At 40.8% G+C, this 14889-nt stretch overlaps 1 protein-coding gene across 1 annotated transcript in view; it reads left to right on the top strand.

Moving 5' to 3' along the window:
• Positions 1-14889, top strand: part of LRP1B (LDL receptor related protein 1B) — a 748625-nt gene that overhangs the window by 512759 nt on the left and 220977 nt on the right. The window contains exons 8-9 of the mRNA XM_060279545.1: positions 10540-10762; positions 13711-13882. Coding sequence (XP_060135528.1) covers positions 10540-10762; positions 13711-13882 — 395 coding nt within the window. The remainder of the gene's footprint in view (positions 1-10539; positions 10763-13710; positions 13883-14889) is intronic.

Genomic DNA, 14889 nt, shown 5'->3' with positions numbered 1-14889 from the left:
TTGCGAGTCTCCATTAAAAAGCGTTTTGTGAGTTTTTCGTCTTGTGAGGCATTCGTCTAGCAAGGTACCACTGTACAGTGTTTTTCATATGGTGCATTTTTATATACCATTCATATTTTATCTATTGTAGCATTGTAGCAGCAGCGGTGCTGGGCAATACCCTATGGTGGTGGGTAAGACACTGACCACTATTTCACATCCTTCTCAACCCACTTAAACAATGCAGTTGCAAGGCGTTAAATCATAGCCTAAGTGTGAATTCAAGCAATTGCTTCCCCCCCTTTTTTGCTATAGGTGTTGATTTTTGGAGAGGGGTTGCAATTTTTTTTGTGATGGACTTCCATGCAAAACAAGTTTCTCAAAATGCATTAAGCAACTCCTGCACCCAGGATTTGAACAAGTAGGAAAAGACATCATAGTGGAAATAACAGTTGTGTGACTATACATCAGCAGCTTTGAGAGAACTGCCACATATCCAAGCTTCTGATTACCTAAATATCTTTATAGCTTACAGGCCATTTTGATACTTCAGCTTGTACGATGCAGGAATAAGGTAATTTGCACTCTCTTGCTGCATAATTAAATGGGTGACTCATTCTTGGTGAAAATGTATTTCTCTCTCTCCAAAACAAAGAATCCTATTTTCATTCACTCATAGCAGAAGTTTAATAGTGCTTCATTGTGTAAAAGCAATAAAAAAACTAATAAAGTAAAAAATCATAGCAACCAACTGATTTTTCCACATTCATATCAGAGGCATTTGAAAAAGCTCTTTAATGATCCTATTCTGTTGCTGAGAGACATGGTGTTAGGCTTTGTGAGACACACACGCACACACACACAACCTAAAGCTATCAAAAAGAAAGTCTTCAACCAGTGTCTGGATTCTGACTCAGAGGATTAGTAATGGGATATGAAACCTTTTGGCCTATAGGTTACCACTGTGAATCCAGAAAGTCATAGGTGAATCTATTTACCTCCAACAAAATTGACAATTTTTGAAGAGTTTATATGAGAAAGTTCTAAAAGTAACACAAAAACAACCTGAATTATAGGGTCACAGTTGTGGCCCAATGTTAAGAATGAGTCGGCTGCCATTATAATGAGAAACCAGGGGGCAGATTTTCTATGGCTTACAGTTAGAAGTGGATCAGTGGACTGATTCAAAACTTGACAGTGTCAGAGTGGAAAGTTTGAGGATAGTTTGTGCCACATTTGGGACGGAAAGGATAAAAAGCAGCTTATTCTGAATATGTGATGAGTGGCTTCGTGAAGTTGACAGGAGGTGTGTATTTTTCTTCCATCTAATGATGTGGTGGCTTTGGGGGAAATATTTCTCCATTTGTACTGTGACAAACCGAATTATTTGTTGTGTTAGGTCAAGGAAAATGTTTAAAACGTGTAGAATTCAATGCCACATTGTTACCAATGTTCTGTCTGCGCAAGCATTGCTGCTTGCCAGATGGAATGATCCCCCCCCCAACGCTGTTCTGTGTGTGCTTTTGACACACACACACACACACACACACACACACACACGTCAATTGTGGGGCAGCAGGATGAGAGGGGGAAAGCCCTATGCTGCAAACAGAAGTCCTTGTGCAGGGCTTCACCTGACAGGGTTTCTGAGGTGAATTCTACCCCATATACTGTACAGTATTCCCTCGACTTACGAAGTACTCAACTTACGAAATTCCGAGTTACGAATGAAAAAAATGGCCGCACGCTTACGGTTTTTTGTTTTGTTTTTTTACATCCGAAAGGAAAACCATTGTGGTTTAGATGGGTTTTTTTTTCTACTCATGAATTTTAGATGCGGTTTACTCGATTTTTCCTGTTTCCAATGCATTCCTATGGGAAACCGCTTTTTTCGACTTACAAACTTTTCGGCCTACGAATGTGCATTCGGAACAGATTAAATTCGTAAGTCGAGGGACCACTGTATATTCCTGCGTATAAGACTACTTTTTAACACAGGAAAATCTTCTCAAAAGTCACGGGTCGTCTTATACGCCGGGTCGTATTTCTTATACAGCGAGTATATCCCAAACTCTATATTTTAACTGGAAAAGTTGGGGGTCATCTTATACGCCCAGTCGTCTTATACGCCGGAATATATGGTGTATATTGGTCAAATGTTGAGTGAGTGTGGGTTACAGTATCAGGAGGAAAATCGCAAAATGTGCATGGGGCTGGTAAGGGCGGGGGAAGAAGATGAGAAATATAGGAAAATATATTTATTAATATTATTATATTTATACTCCATCTTTATTCCAAGGACCTCAAGGATTACAAGTACATGGTTTTTCTCCTCCGCATGTTATCCTAAAAAAACAAAACAAAAAACCACCCTGTTCTATTTAGGCCACCAGCTGCGGCAGAGTCCCAGTTACAGAAGCTGAAATATAAGGCAAAATGTTCTTCTGTCCAATTGTATTGTGAGAATCAAGCCTGCCAATGATCTGCGCTCAGCCATTGAATGAAGTGACAGTTGCTGGAAACAGCAAGAGGAAAGAGTCCCACAGGCCAGAATGCCAACTTGAATAAAATATGGGGGGTGGGGGTGGCAGGTAATTCCCACCCTGGATAATCAACCACAAGACACACACACGATTTGAATGGCAGTGCCCATGTTTTTTGGGGGGAGGGAGCTGGCCCTCTCAAATATTTTAAGGGGGGCAGGGAACCTCAGCCCCTAGGAGTTGGCTCCTATGCCCACAGGCATCTGGTTGGCCACTGTGAGAATAGGACGCTGGAGCAGATGGTTCATTGGCCTTATCCAGCAGGCTCCTCTTGTGCTAGATTGTGCATTAGTTAATCCTATGGTCAGGCGTTCTAGGAGACAGAAAAGACTGAGGCTTATCCACAATTACATTTTGCTTTGCTCTTTCCAGGCACTGGTCTGTGCTTAAAAGCTCCCTGCCCATGTGTGTATCTTTTATATATCCCCCCCCCCCAGCTTTCCCTGTGAAAGCCCACTTTTTACCACTCAATCAGAGCAAATGTCCATTCAGGTTTTCCACAAATTGCCATTTGCCCTTCTTGAGCTTTAAAGAGTGGGCTTTCTTGGGGAAAGCTCTGGAGCAAAAAAGGGTGTTTAGAAATGAAGGTATGAAGCAGAGACCATGCCTGGAAAAAGCAGGGGGAAAGTAAGTGTGGATAAGCTCTGAATGATAGTATAGTTTAAATTGGATCTTCCTCCAGGTCAGAGCTGAGGAAACACATCAGGCAGATATTTGGACCTCTACTGGTTAATGCTGTACAAGAAGCAAGGCTAATTATTGCCTGGTGTTGCCCTTGTTCTGTAGCTAAATGAATACCTTCATTTAAATGGTGTATGATCAGACTGGGTGTATACTAATTCATTTCAAAGTGAAATTATTTAAGCTTTAACAATCATTTGGCTCATGCAGACAATGTTATTGCAGATTGTTCTGTAGCTTTCTAACAAGAGCTGTCAGACTGACTGGCGGAGCCTTACTGTTTCCTAGTTATAAAATGGATCATTTGGTTTCTGCCAAATCTTTTTTTCAAGCCTGACTGATTCTTTTCTGTTACTTAAGACAGAAGCAAAAGGAGAAGGCAGAAAGAAAAGTGTTTGCAAGCCAGCAAGGCAGAATTGTAATACTATTACTTCCAAATTAGCTTCTAGGTACACATTAATAAAATTTGCACTAATTTACATTAAAACTTTGCAACCATGAAAAGTATTAATCACATCTATTGATCTTTACCTGGTTTAAATGGAAAAAGAAATGGCATTAATTAAACTTAACCCCGTTACCAGGGATACTGCTATATAGTAAAAAAAGAATTAGAGCAAGAGCCCAGAGACCTGCTTCCAAGAATGCCCCCCCTCTCTCTGTGTGTGTGTGTTTGTGTGTGTGTGTGAGAGAGAGAGAGTGAGTGAGAGAGAGAGAGAGAGAATGAAAATTAATTAGCATGTTAGTGAATTTATCCTAATCATAATTTCTCCTAATCATATAGTTTGAAGAGACCTCAGGGGTTCTCTAGTCCAACCCCTGCAATGCAGGAATGATTCTATGCAATTCTGCCTCATGCACACTTTTTTTTTTTAAACAAAGCAGTGTCCTCTAAAATGATCTAAGACAGGGGTCCCCAGACTATGGCCCACGGGCCAGATGCGGCCCAATTGGCCTCCCAATCCGGCCCGCGGCGACCCCTGCCGCCCGCCGCCGCTGCCTGCTCTTACGGCGCGCAGCACGGCGGTGCTCTTCCAGGTCGGAAAAAAACGCCGAAAATTGTTTGTGTGCTTGTGTATGGGCCTCTCCCAACCCAGAAGAGGTCATTTCCGGTGCACTTCCAGGTCGGGGGAGGCCCATATGCATGCACACAAACGATTTCCGGCGCTTTTTCTGACCTGGAAGCGCGCCACCGCGCCAGTAAGTGTGTGTGCGCATGCGCACGGGCGTGCACTGGCGTGCACTCCCCCGCCCTCTGTCCTGCCACGCAATCGGTGCGGCGGGCACCAGCCCAAAGTCGGGTAGGTCTGGGGACCCCTGATCTAAGATGATGCATTTTGTATGCCATTTTCACTAAATATATGCATTTTTATACACACACTAGCTGGCCCTGCCACGCATTGCTGTGGGTTATTTGTGTGATTCCCCCTACCCTGTGCCGATCCATGACGTATCCCTGTGATTCCCCCAATCTGCCCCTCACCCCCCCCGCTTACCCCTGTGATTCCCCCCTCATCCCCCTCCCTCATCCCCCTCCCTCATCCCCGTGAATACCCCAACTCTGTCCTGATCTATGACCTATTATGCCCCCTCTGTCAAGCCTCCGCTTAAAGACCTCCAAAGAAGGAGACTCCACCACACTCCTTGGCAGCAAATTCCACTACCGAACAGCTCTTACTGTCAGGAAGTTCTTGCTAATGTTTAGGTGGAATCTTCTTTCTTGTAGCTTGAATCCATTGTTCCGTGTCCACTTCTCTGGAGCAGCAGAAAACAACCTTTCACCCTCTTCTATATGACATCCTTTTATATATTTGAACATGGTTATCATATCACCCCTTACTTAACCTTCTCTTCTCCAGGTAATGTTTTTATAATGGTGTGTGTGGGGGGGGTTGTAAGGGTATGTATATATATATAAGGGTATATATATACCGAGAGAGAGAGAGAGGGGGGGGGGTTCCTCTAAATCCTGGATCTTCCCCCCTTGGATTGCAGGATAAATATTTGTAGCATATTTGAATTGTCTCTGCTTTAAACAGGCAGAGTGTATACTAATGGCACGACTGTTTCTTCATCTGCTAGTAATGCTGGCATCACCCGCACTTGCTAAAAATGGAGAGATACCAATATCAACACGAGGAAGGGGTTAGCTTTGTGATAAATCACTAATTAATTTTGTCAGCTTTTAAATATTTTGACTCGGTTAAACATAATATATGTATATAATGTGTACTTGGAGCCAACCTCCTCCTCTCTTCACTTCTAAATATCTCTCCCCTCCTGTCACCCATACTCCCCCAAGGCAGGTTTCCATATGTATTCTATGTCCCTGGTTCCAGGAGGAAAAATGCTTCCTCGTAATGAAACCTTTTAGAGCAGCCTTCAACCATTTAATATTTTGGACCACAGTTTGCATTGGTCCCAGGCTGCATTTCTATTGGCCCATGTGATGGGAGCTCTAGCCCAAAACATCTGGAGGACACCAGGTTGGAGAAAATGCTGGGTTATTGTCATTAACTCCACAGTGTGCAAAGTATTTCCATCTATGTGCCCATGGAGAGAGAAAAAAACATGATACATGACATGATTGGATCCCCACATTTACCACATAAATAAGTTTACTGTATCTCTATCCATATTCATAAGACTACTATATTCAGATTGGTAAGACACTGAGCAATCATCTTAGAATGTAATGGTTAGCTAAGCAACATTGTTCTATCTTTTTATTCTAATGCTAACTGCAATTCTCCTTTGAATCCCTTGAAACTCTTGAATCTTTAATACATATATTAAATTAGAAATCTAGACTTGTATAACATAGCTTTACTTAGCAGATCCTATCCTCCATGCAGCTGTTCTTCCTAATGCTATTGAATTGCTTGAAGGGGAGCTTAGTTATGTCTATTTCACTTTTATGATACTGTTTATTTGAATTGCCCATTTTAGAATATGGATGGTGATGACTCTATGTGTTTAAAATCAGAAAAGGCATCCCTCAGTGGCCCTAGTGGTGGAAACAAGAGAGCCTGTTTGTCAGGTACAGTGGTACCTCGGTTTACAAACATAATTGGTTCCGGAAGTCTGTACTTAACCTGAAGCAAACTTTCCCATTGAAAGTAATGGAAAGTGGATTAATCCGTTCCAGATGGGTCCGTGGAGTACTTAAACTGAAAATACTCAAACCGAGGCATACTTAAACCGAGGTATGACTGTACCCAGAGAGGAAAATTGAGGGCATCTGTTGCAAAACAGGGTCAGGACTGCAATACCTAAAGCACCATGAGTGATCGAAGAAGAAGAAGAAGAAGAAGAAGAAGAAGAAGAAGAAGAAGAAGAAGAAGAAGAAGAAGAAGAAGAAGAAGACTTCAAGGACTACCTCTCCCCATATGACCCACATGCTGTGATCATCATCTGAGGCCCTTCTTTGTGTGTCCCCTCTGAAGAGGTCCAGGAGGTGGCAACACAAGAACAAGCCTTTTCTGTGGTGGCTCCTGGCTTGTGGAATGTTCTCCCTAAGGAGGCTCGCCTGGTGCCGTCATTACACATTTTAAAGCTCCAGGCAAAAGCATTCATCTTCTCCCAGGCCTTTAGTTAATTCAACAATCTATGACATTTTTAACTGGGGGTATTGTTTTTGTTTGTTACTTTGGTGTGTATATATCCTGAAGTTTTTATTTAAAGGATTTCCTTTCCAGGATGAACGAAACCTTGCATGTTTACTGTCCTGTGTTCAGTAGGGGTCACTCCCAGGTAACCATATATAGGACTGCAGCTTCAGTTATGTTAGCAATTTCCCAAGATATGAAAAGGGAATGTTGTTATTAATAAGATGTTAGTTACATTGATATCCATTCAGGCCTCATAAAATGTATAATGAGAACTTGTGACCCCTATTGATGATAATGAAGGTGATTGAGAGAGCAAACAAAGTTAATGGACGATGCAGTTGTTCTTCAGAAGATGTATTGATTGCAGCCTTTCCCGACTATGCACAAGAAGCTAGATTGCAGGAGGCTTTGTCACTAATGTTGACAAAAGCATTATTTCAGCAACAGAAATAACAGTGGGCTAAAAATTGCTCCATAACTTTCCTGTTCATTTGTCCTCAACAAAATTGGAGGACAACTTGAGGAGTGAGAAATCTTCAAAGAAATTTGCAAGGGGGTTATACTCACCCTTTTTTGTATGGGGTGGCCTAGGAGCCTTTAGTTGAACCCTAGGCTATCTACACAGGGTCCAAGCTTCCTGGAGTCACTCCAGGAAGTGCTCAGACCCTCCATGCATAGAGCCTTACAGTGCTCTGTCTCTGTGTGTTTTAGGACTAGACCCCTTGGTCATATCAGGTGAATAACTCTCTTTAGGACCATATTTGGTCTTCTCCTCAATGGCAAAAGAAAGGTCAATCAAAAAGGTTCAGCCCAGCACTAAACAGAACAAAAATTAGCAAATGGTAGCTTTTGTTGTATATATTTGTTGCTGTGTTTTCTTATATTTTGTAGTCTGCTCTTAGTGCCATTGATGAGTAAAAAGAGGAGACACATTTTATAACATACGTTAACTTGCGTTGTTATTTCCTCTTCTACCCACTGCTTCATGTTTCATTGCATTATTCAGTTTGGAAGGGATAAGTGCAACATATAACAATCATAAATAACACTGTAGTAAACCAGATTTGTTTCCCGTAATTAACAAATTCATGGCCACTTGCCATATCCGGAATGAAACCACAGCCATCTGTCATACTTCAGTGGGAAAATGTCTGCTAAACCTAGTCTATAGCCTTGTTTGTCTATGAAATTTCTTTTCAAGATTTGTCCATGATATTCTAGTCATAAGTTGTGCTTTAGACCTGTTTTACATGTTCCAACCACTTAAATTTTCCACATAGATGCAGCACTTTACTCCAGTAATTATAAGTATACTTAGTGACATCTTTCAAATAACACAGGTGTTACCTGCGGAGGAGAATGGGTGTCAAATTTCTACCCTCTAGGAATCATTTCACAATATCTTGTCTACTGGGGAACCCCTGACCATTTGCAAAAAAAAAAAAAGACCTCTGAATATTGCAGAGAATTCCGGGGCATGTTCTAGGTTGCATAGTACATTCATGTGGAGTACTGCCAAGTCCACCATTGCCATGCATCTCTAGATCAATAGTAGCAAGCAGCCTTTAAGAAAAGCTTCTCCATCATTACTGATCGTAACTTTGGAAACTCAGATGAATTTCCAAAGAACCCCAGAGTTCCTCTGAACACAGTTTGAAGAAAACCATTGACCTTTACTGGACTTACGGTCTGATTCTGCAAAGTGCATTCTTAAGTCTCTCTAACTGAAATCAATGGGATTTACAAGTACTTAACTTTAACTGGATCATGCCCTTGGTGGGATGACACAATATTTAGATTGGCTAAATCCTACTAACTTAAAAAATACTTAATCATCATCAACTCAGGCCTTTTCTTCAAATTCTAATACTTAGCAGCACTTTACAGGAAAATCATCTCATTGATTTGTACAGCAATATTATGCCATTCAGTCTCTCGAAATCGGATTATTCTTTATAGTGTTAAAAGTCATGGCAAGTTGGTCTTCTATTTACAAATGTAATTTAGTCTCATGAGAAAGTAATCTTGTTAAAATATTGTCAGGCTAATTGAAATTGATTTGTGTTTACTAAACATAGTGGTTGCTAATCAAATATCAGGCTTAGAAGCTTTGGAGGTACGTTTGATAGATTCTTGTTAGTCTTATACTTAATGAATCAGTGAGTCAAATCTATTGAGAGATAAATGCAGTAGAGCTTCTTCAAGGCTTAGCAGTTTTTTCTCTCTCTTTCAAAATGGATAAGACTAATGTGTCAATAGTTTGCCTTCTGTGAGATGTTACGCTTTGCAAAAGATGAGATAGTCATGAACTCTGGATTACTTCTGCATGTATTATTTGTCAATAGCTCACATTTACTTTTCCAGCTGCTTAATTACTTTGCTGTTCTGCCGCTCTGTACTACTAAAAACTATATTCACAAAACCATAATTTAAATTTTGTGTTCTGAATATGCATGAGGACAACATTGTCAGTTGAGCCCAAATAAGTCATGCGTAGCTTTGGTCTGGTATCTCTCTGTCTTTTGTATTTAGCAGCAAAGTTTCTATTTTCCACTATCAACAACATTGATGTGTCTATTTTCTGCATTTTTGTAACATGTATTGCTGTGCTATAAGAAAGGGTTGTAGAGGTGGGAGTTCCAAACTCTCTTTAACTAGGAAGTATATTGTGTGATCTCAGGTGACTCATTTTCTCTTAGTCTAACCTACGTCACAGGTTGTGAAAATCAGTTACCTCATATACACTGCCGTGACTTACTTTGAGGAATGACGGTATACAAATTACACAAATAAAATTATGGAATACACTTTTCAGTATTCAAAATTGTAACAGTCATTCTTCTGTAAACATAAAGTAGAATCGTTGTAACTTTTGTTACCTAGGGTAGTATTCAACTCAGATAAGACCCCTTGAAGTTAATAGACCTAACAGTCATGTTCTTTCATTTCAATGGTTCTACTCTGAGTAAAAGTTGAATACCATAACTAGGTTGTTTTTTAAAACGTTTTGATATTCATTAATATTGCAATTCATGAGCTGTTAAGGTTTAAAAACAATGAAAAGTATTTTAGCATCTGAAAAGGCTGTTTTATTGTGGAACTAACTTACACTATTACACTTTCTTTAGTCTTTAAGTGCCACATCCTTCTTATTCTGGGTTGGGGGTGGGCGAGGTTGGATTAGATGGAAGTGGCCCTCTGTTGAACATTCCCATCTGAGCTGACCATCTGCTGGCCACCACTACCAAACTGATGCAAGCATGAGTTTTTTATGCAGCCTTCGGCCTTGCCAAATGTGCCGGTGGGAGTGCCGTTGAATGGGCTGCCCACTGATTGTAGGCAGTGAAAGGCCCTGAAACGGGATGTTCCAAGGATGGGCTGGGGATGGAATTAAACCAACCCGGAATCACATGGATCCAAGCCAGTCTCATTGTCGTCATGCAACATCATCAGGCCCAATTTGGGCCAGTTCACCCTGCCCCTCTCACCTTCTGCTACTGCTTCCATAGATGCAAAGCCCCACTGTCAAGGACGAGGAGTTTGGATTGCACCTTTATTTTTTTCCCCTAAAAGAGGTTGAAACAGCTATTCTTCTAAAAGTTAATATATTTAAATACTAATTTAAGAGAGAGAGAACTCTTCTTTCAGGGAATAAACCTTGTGGTTTTGCTTCCTGTCAAAAATGCATATTTTTTTTTTAAATGTGCCTTAATGTTATTTCACAGAAAACTCTTCTTTACCGACTATGGGAATGTTGCTAAAATTGAGAGATGTGACATGGATGGGATGAACAGAACAAGGATAGTAGTATCTAAAATAGAGCAGCCAACTGCCCTTACTCTAGACCTGATCAGTAAATATGTTTACTGGGTAGATGTCTATCTGGACTCTGTAGAAGTTGTTGACTACCAGGGACACAACAGACACACAATAATCAAAGGACGACTTGTAAGTACTATGTTTCCATATATACTTACATGTGTGTATGCATGTGTTGTGAATGTCCATAGCTTTAGCCATTCCTAATGGCAATTATTGTGTCCACTGAAATACTTTACAGAAAGACGGTTTCATAATTTTTAGCAAACAACGTGAGCCTATAAGTGAGACAAGTGTTGGCTGCCTGGCTGTTGCTGTATACTAAATTCTACATGGTTTTTTTGAGCATTTATGATGAAAATTCAATATCAATTCAGCATGGACTTCCTGAAACTGCCAAACTCAAGACCCAGAAATGCAGGTTTTTAAATTGTAGTAAACAAAATTGTAGTAGCGTGAGAAATGAGCATGCATAATACACAGCCCAGGTATGTGATGGAAGTAAGTGGCTTTTCATCTCTTGGACCCCATACAGTTTTGCTCCTCAGAGTAATTTCAAATAATCTAATGGTGTGAACTAATTCGCAAAGTGAGCATACAGTGAAGCTCATGTGTTGAGCTCTGGCTAATTCACATCTCCGACAGGCCTCTTGATACAAGGAACCATCAAGCATTAGGTTTTGTCCTTGCTTTGGGAAGACTCTGTATTGTACAGTTCTTTGAGCCTGTGACAGTTGCGAGTTTTGGTCAGCCTATTCCAGGCATCCCCAAACTTCAGCCCTCCAGATGTTTTGGACTACAATTCCCATCATCCCTGACCACTGGTCCTGTGAGCTAGGGATCATGGGAGTTGCAGGCCAAAACATCTGGAGGGCCGCAGTTTGGGGATGCCTGGCCTATTCGGACCTCCAGTTGTGTGCCTGCTGATTTAAGCTCAGCTTGCCTATAGATATATAGGTTAGCATATGGAAAGCTAATCTAAACTAAATTCAGGGTGGGCTGCCAAAAACTACTGCTGTTAACAGGCTCAAATGAAATCCACGAGGGAGTATTAGTAGGACACAGTTTTAAATCACAACAGGAATGTCAAAGGATTACCGTAGATTTCGTTCTACATAAGAATTTTTTAATTTGTTGTATCTATCTCATGCATTTGCATTACGCACATCCGCACACTAGTCTCCTAGCAGTAGCACCTTTCACTTTCTCAGAGACCCTGAGTTTTGGGGTAGATTTTTCAGTGGCAGGTTATCCTGATTTTTGAAAGGGAAAGGATTAAGATGATCTACCCCCACCCAAGAGATTTATAGACTCTGACAGAGTTTGAATGTTCTGGGGATTTTTTTGCCGGCTCCTGCTAAGGCCTTTGTCTTGCTGTGGAATGGCAGTAGAGCTATTTACAACATTGCTCCTAAGCATCCTCTCTGGCATTGCAGATCTTGATCAGCTCCCTGGTTTTCTTTTTTGGTGGGGGGGGGGAGAGAGAGATAGCTGCAGGCAGTTAAATAAGCCGGATGATGGCTGGAGAGCAGATGGCAGAAATCTTAGAGCATGACTGAACACAGATAGGCGCACACAAGCTTGCCTATCATGTGTCAGTGATAGCAGAAAAGAAATCTTACTTCTCTGCCATTGTTGAGTTTTCAGGTTGAAATAGCAACTTGCAGCACTTTTCGGGGTGGGAAATAGGCTAGCTAGAGATGGGGACAACAAAATTCTCTGATGCCTGCTGTGACAGATTTGCAAGGTACTTTGAGGACAAAGTCATTAAGATTTGTTGCAAACATTATGGTGGTGTAGTTACAGTATCAGGGAGGGTGTCCAGAACACTCTGGTTCTGTTGTTTTAGACCCTTTCAGTTGTTGTGGCCTGAAATTGTAGACAAGGAGCTTGAAGGAATGTGGCCTACCTCCTGTGTTCTTGGCCACAGTTCATCAGTTGTGAAAGCTGGGCAGAATAGATTGATAGAGTAGTTCCAGGAGGTGATTAATACATCCTTGTGGGAGGGTAGTGATGCTGACTATAGGTGTGCAGGCACCCATTCCTCAGGAAACCATGCTAAGACACAGATGTATAGAAGAACTACTGCTAAGTTACAAATTTTCCTCTTTGGGGCAAGGTGATAGAGAGCATGGTGACTGGACAGCTTCAGGCATGCTTGGAAGAAATGGATTATCTGAGCTGTTCAGGGCTTGTTTTAGCACTAAATTAGTCTTGGTCACCATGGTTGATGACCTAAATTGAGAGAGAGGGACAGCATGAGTGTCACTATGCTGCTTCTGTTGGATCTCTCAACAACTTTTGATACCAACAACCATGATATATATATTTTTAGAATGGCTCTTATGAGAGATGGAACTCATATGGTGCTTCTGCTCTTACCTACAGGGTTACTTCCAGTGAGTAGCATTGGGGGACTTTAACTCAGCCTCCTGGTGCTTGCACTATGAGGTTTCACAGGGTACCATCTTGTTCCCATGCCTTTTAACATCTATATGAAACCACTGGGTGGCATCATCCAGGAATTTGTGGTGAAATGCCATCATTATGTCGATGATACCCACTCTCTCGACATGACATCTGAATCAAGTGAGGCTGTGGACTTGTGTCTCCACATGGTTTATTGGCTCTCATCCCATGTGCTTCTGTCCATATGATTTAGCTGAACATGTCACTCTACCCTGCCTTTAGGAAGTTACATCAGAAGCATCGATCATTCTTGCTTTTGTGTTATTTCCTTCAAATAGACGCCTGATGTAGGCTCAAGTATTTAATACTGGTCACAGTTGGAGAAAGCTTATTGTGCTTGATCTAATCCCTTTGGCATCTGATATGTTCTTACTTGCCTAAACCTCTTTACAACTCTTCTGAGTTAATTTAAAACAAAATTATATTGTGGAAGTAAAAAGAAAGCAGAATTCATTTGTGGTTTGAGTCTTAATGAGTTTTTCATTAACAAATATTGACTTTATAAATATGATTCCCATTATTCATTTCTGTGTGTAGCCTTGCATTACCATTTGATTAGGAAATTTTTTGATAAGATCATATGATGATTATATATTTTCTTCCCTCAGGTTAGACATCTTTATGGGCTGACTGTATTTGAAGACTATTTGTATGCAACAAATTTAGATAACTACAGTGTCATACAAATAAACAGATTTAATGGCACAGATACACAGGTGTTAATTAGACTTGAAAATGCTCAAGAGATCCATGTGTACCACACAAGAATCCAACCAACAGGTAAGGCTCCAGCAACTTCATTGCTATCCTTTACTACCTTTGATTTAAGGAAACAATGTAGACCTTGAAATCAGGGAAGCAGTTTCACTCTTCATTATAGGCATGGTTCCACTGGTATGGGCATTCTGATTCTATTCAATTTCACTTATGCTGGGGAGAAAAGTGATTGGTACCCGAGTGTGCAAACAGTTCCAAAAGGTGGTGTCTCGGTAGGGATTGGAATTACATTTGTGCATTCCAATGCAGAGTTGTTATTATTCTAAATTAGTTTCCCATTATTTCCACTAGACAGCTACCAAGACATTAGCTGAACTTAAAATTTTAGTCCAACAGGGTAAGTGGAAAAGTCATTAACAAGAACGGGTTCCATATGAATGCCCACAAGATAACTGTTCCACAGTTGCATCATGGTAGGAAAATAGTCTGTCAACCAGGTCCAATGTCCCCATTAATGCTTCTCTTAAAACTATAAAATTAATGCTAAAAAATTAACTCTTAACAACAACGGAAGGAATTCAATGTCACCCTCTTCTGATTATTCCATTAGTGCAAGCATCTAGGCCTTCCAGAAAGAATGATCCCTCTTTCTTCTCCCTATATGCTGTCCCAGGGTTCTCCTGACCCCGCCCCAGACAATTTTTGGGAGTGGAGGGGGGCACAGATGGAGATGAAGGAGGAAACCCTATTGTGCAAGTGTCCTTGCATAGGACTTCTGTTGACTGGACTCATTGGTTGATTTCCCACCCAATGAAATTTATTATGATTCTTATCTTACATAGGTTGCCCACCTAGTAACCATTAGCAGTAGTGAAAGAAAGAAAAAAGAAATGGCTGTGATTTATTTGTTGTCACAAACAGGATATCTAAACATAACGATGTAGACTTGTGGCCACACTTTTTGTATAAGAGTTACTTTCTTACAAAGGATTCAAAAAGCTGTGTCAAGTGTGACGATAAACATTGAATGAGAGAACATCCATATATCCTATAAGTTCAGATCTCTGATG

This window comes from Zootoca vivipara, chromosome 1 (genome assembly GCF_963506605.1).
Source record: "Zootoca vivipara chromosome 1, rZooViv1.1, whole genome shotgun sequence".
In the NCBI taxonomy this organism is placed as follows: Eukaryota; Metazoa; Chordata; class Lepidosauria; order Squamata; family Lacertidae; genus Zootoca; species Zootoca vivipara.
The sequence above is the reverse complement of the archived record's forward strand: the minus strand, read 5'-3'. Positions and strand labels throughout refer to the sequence as shown.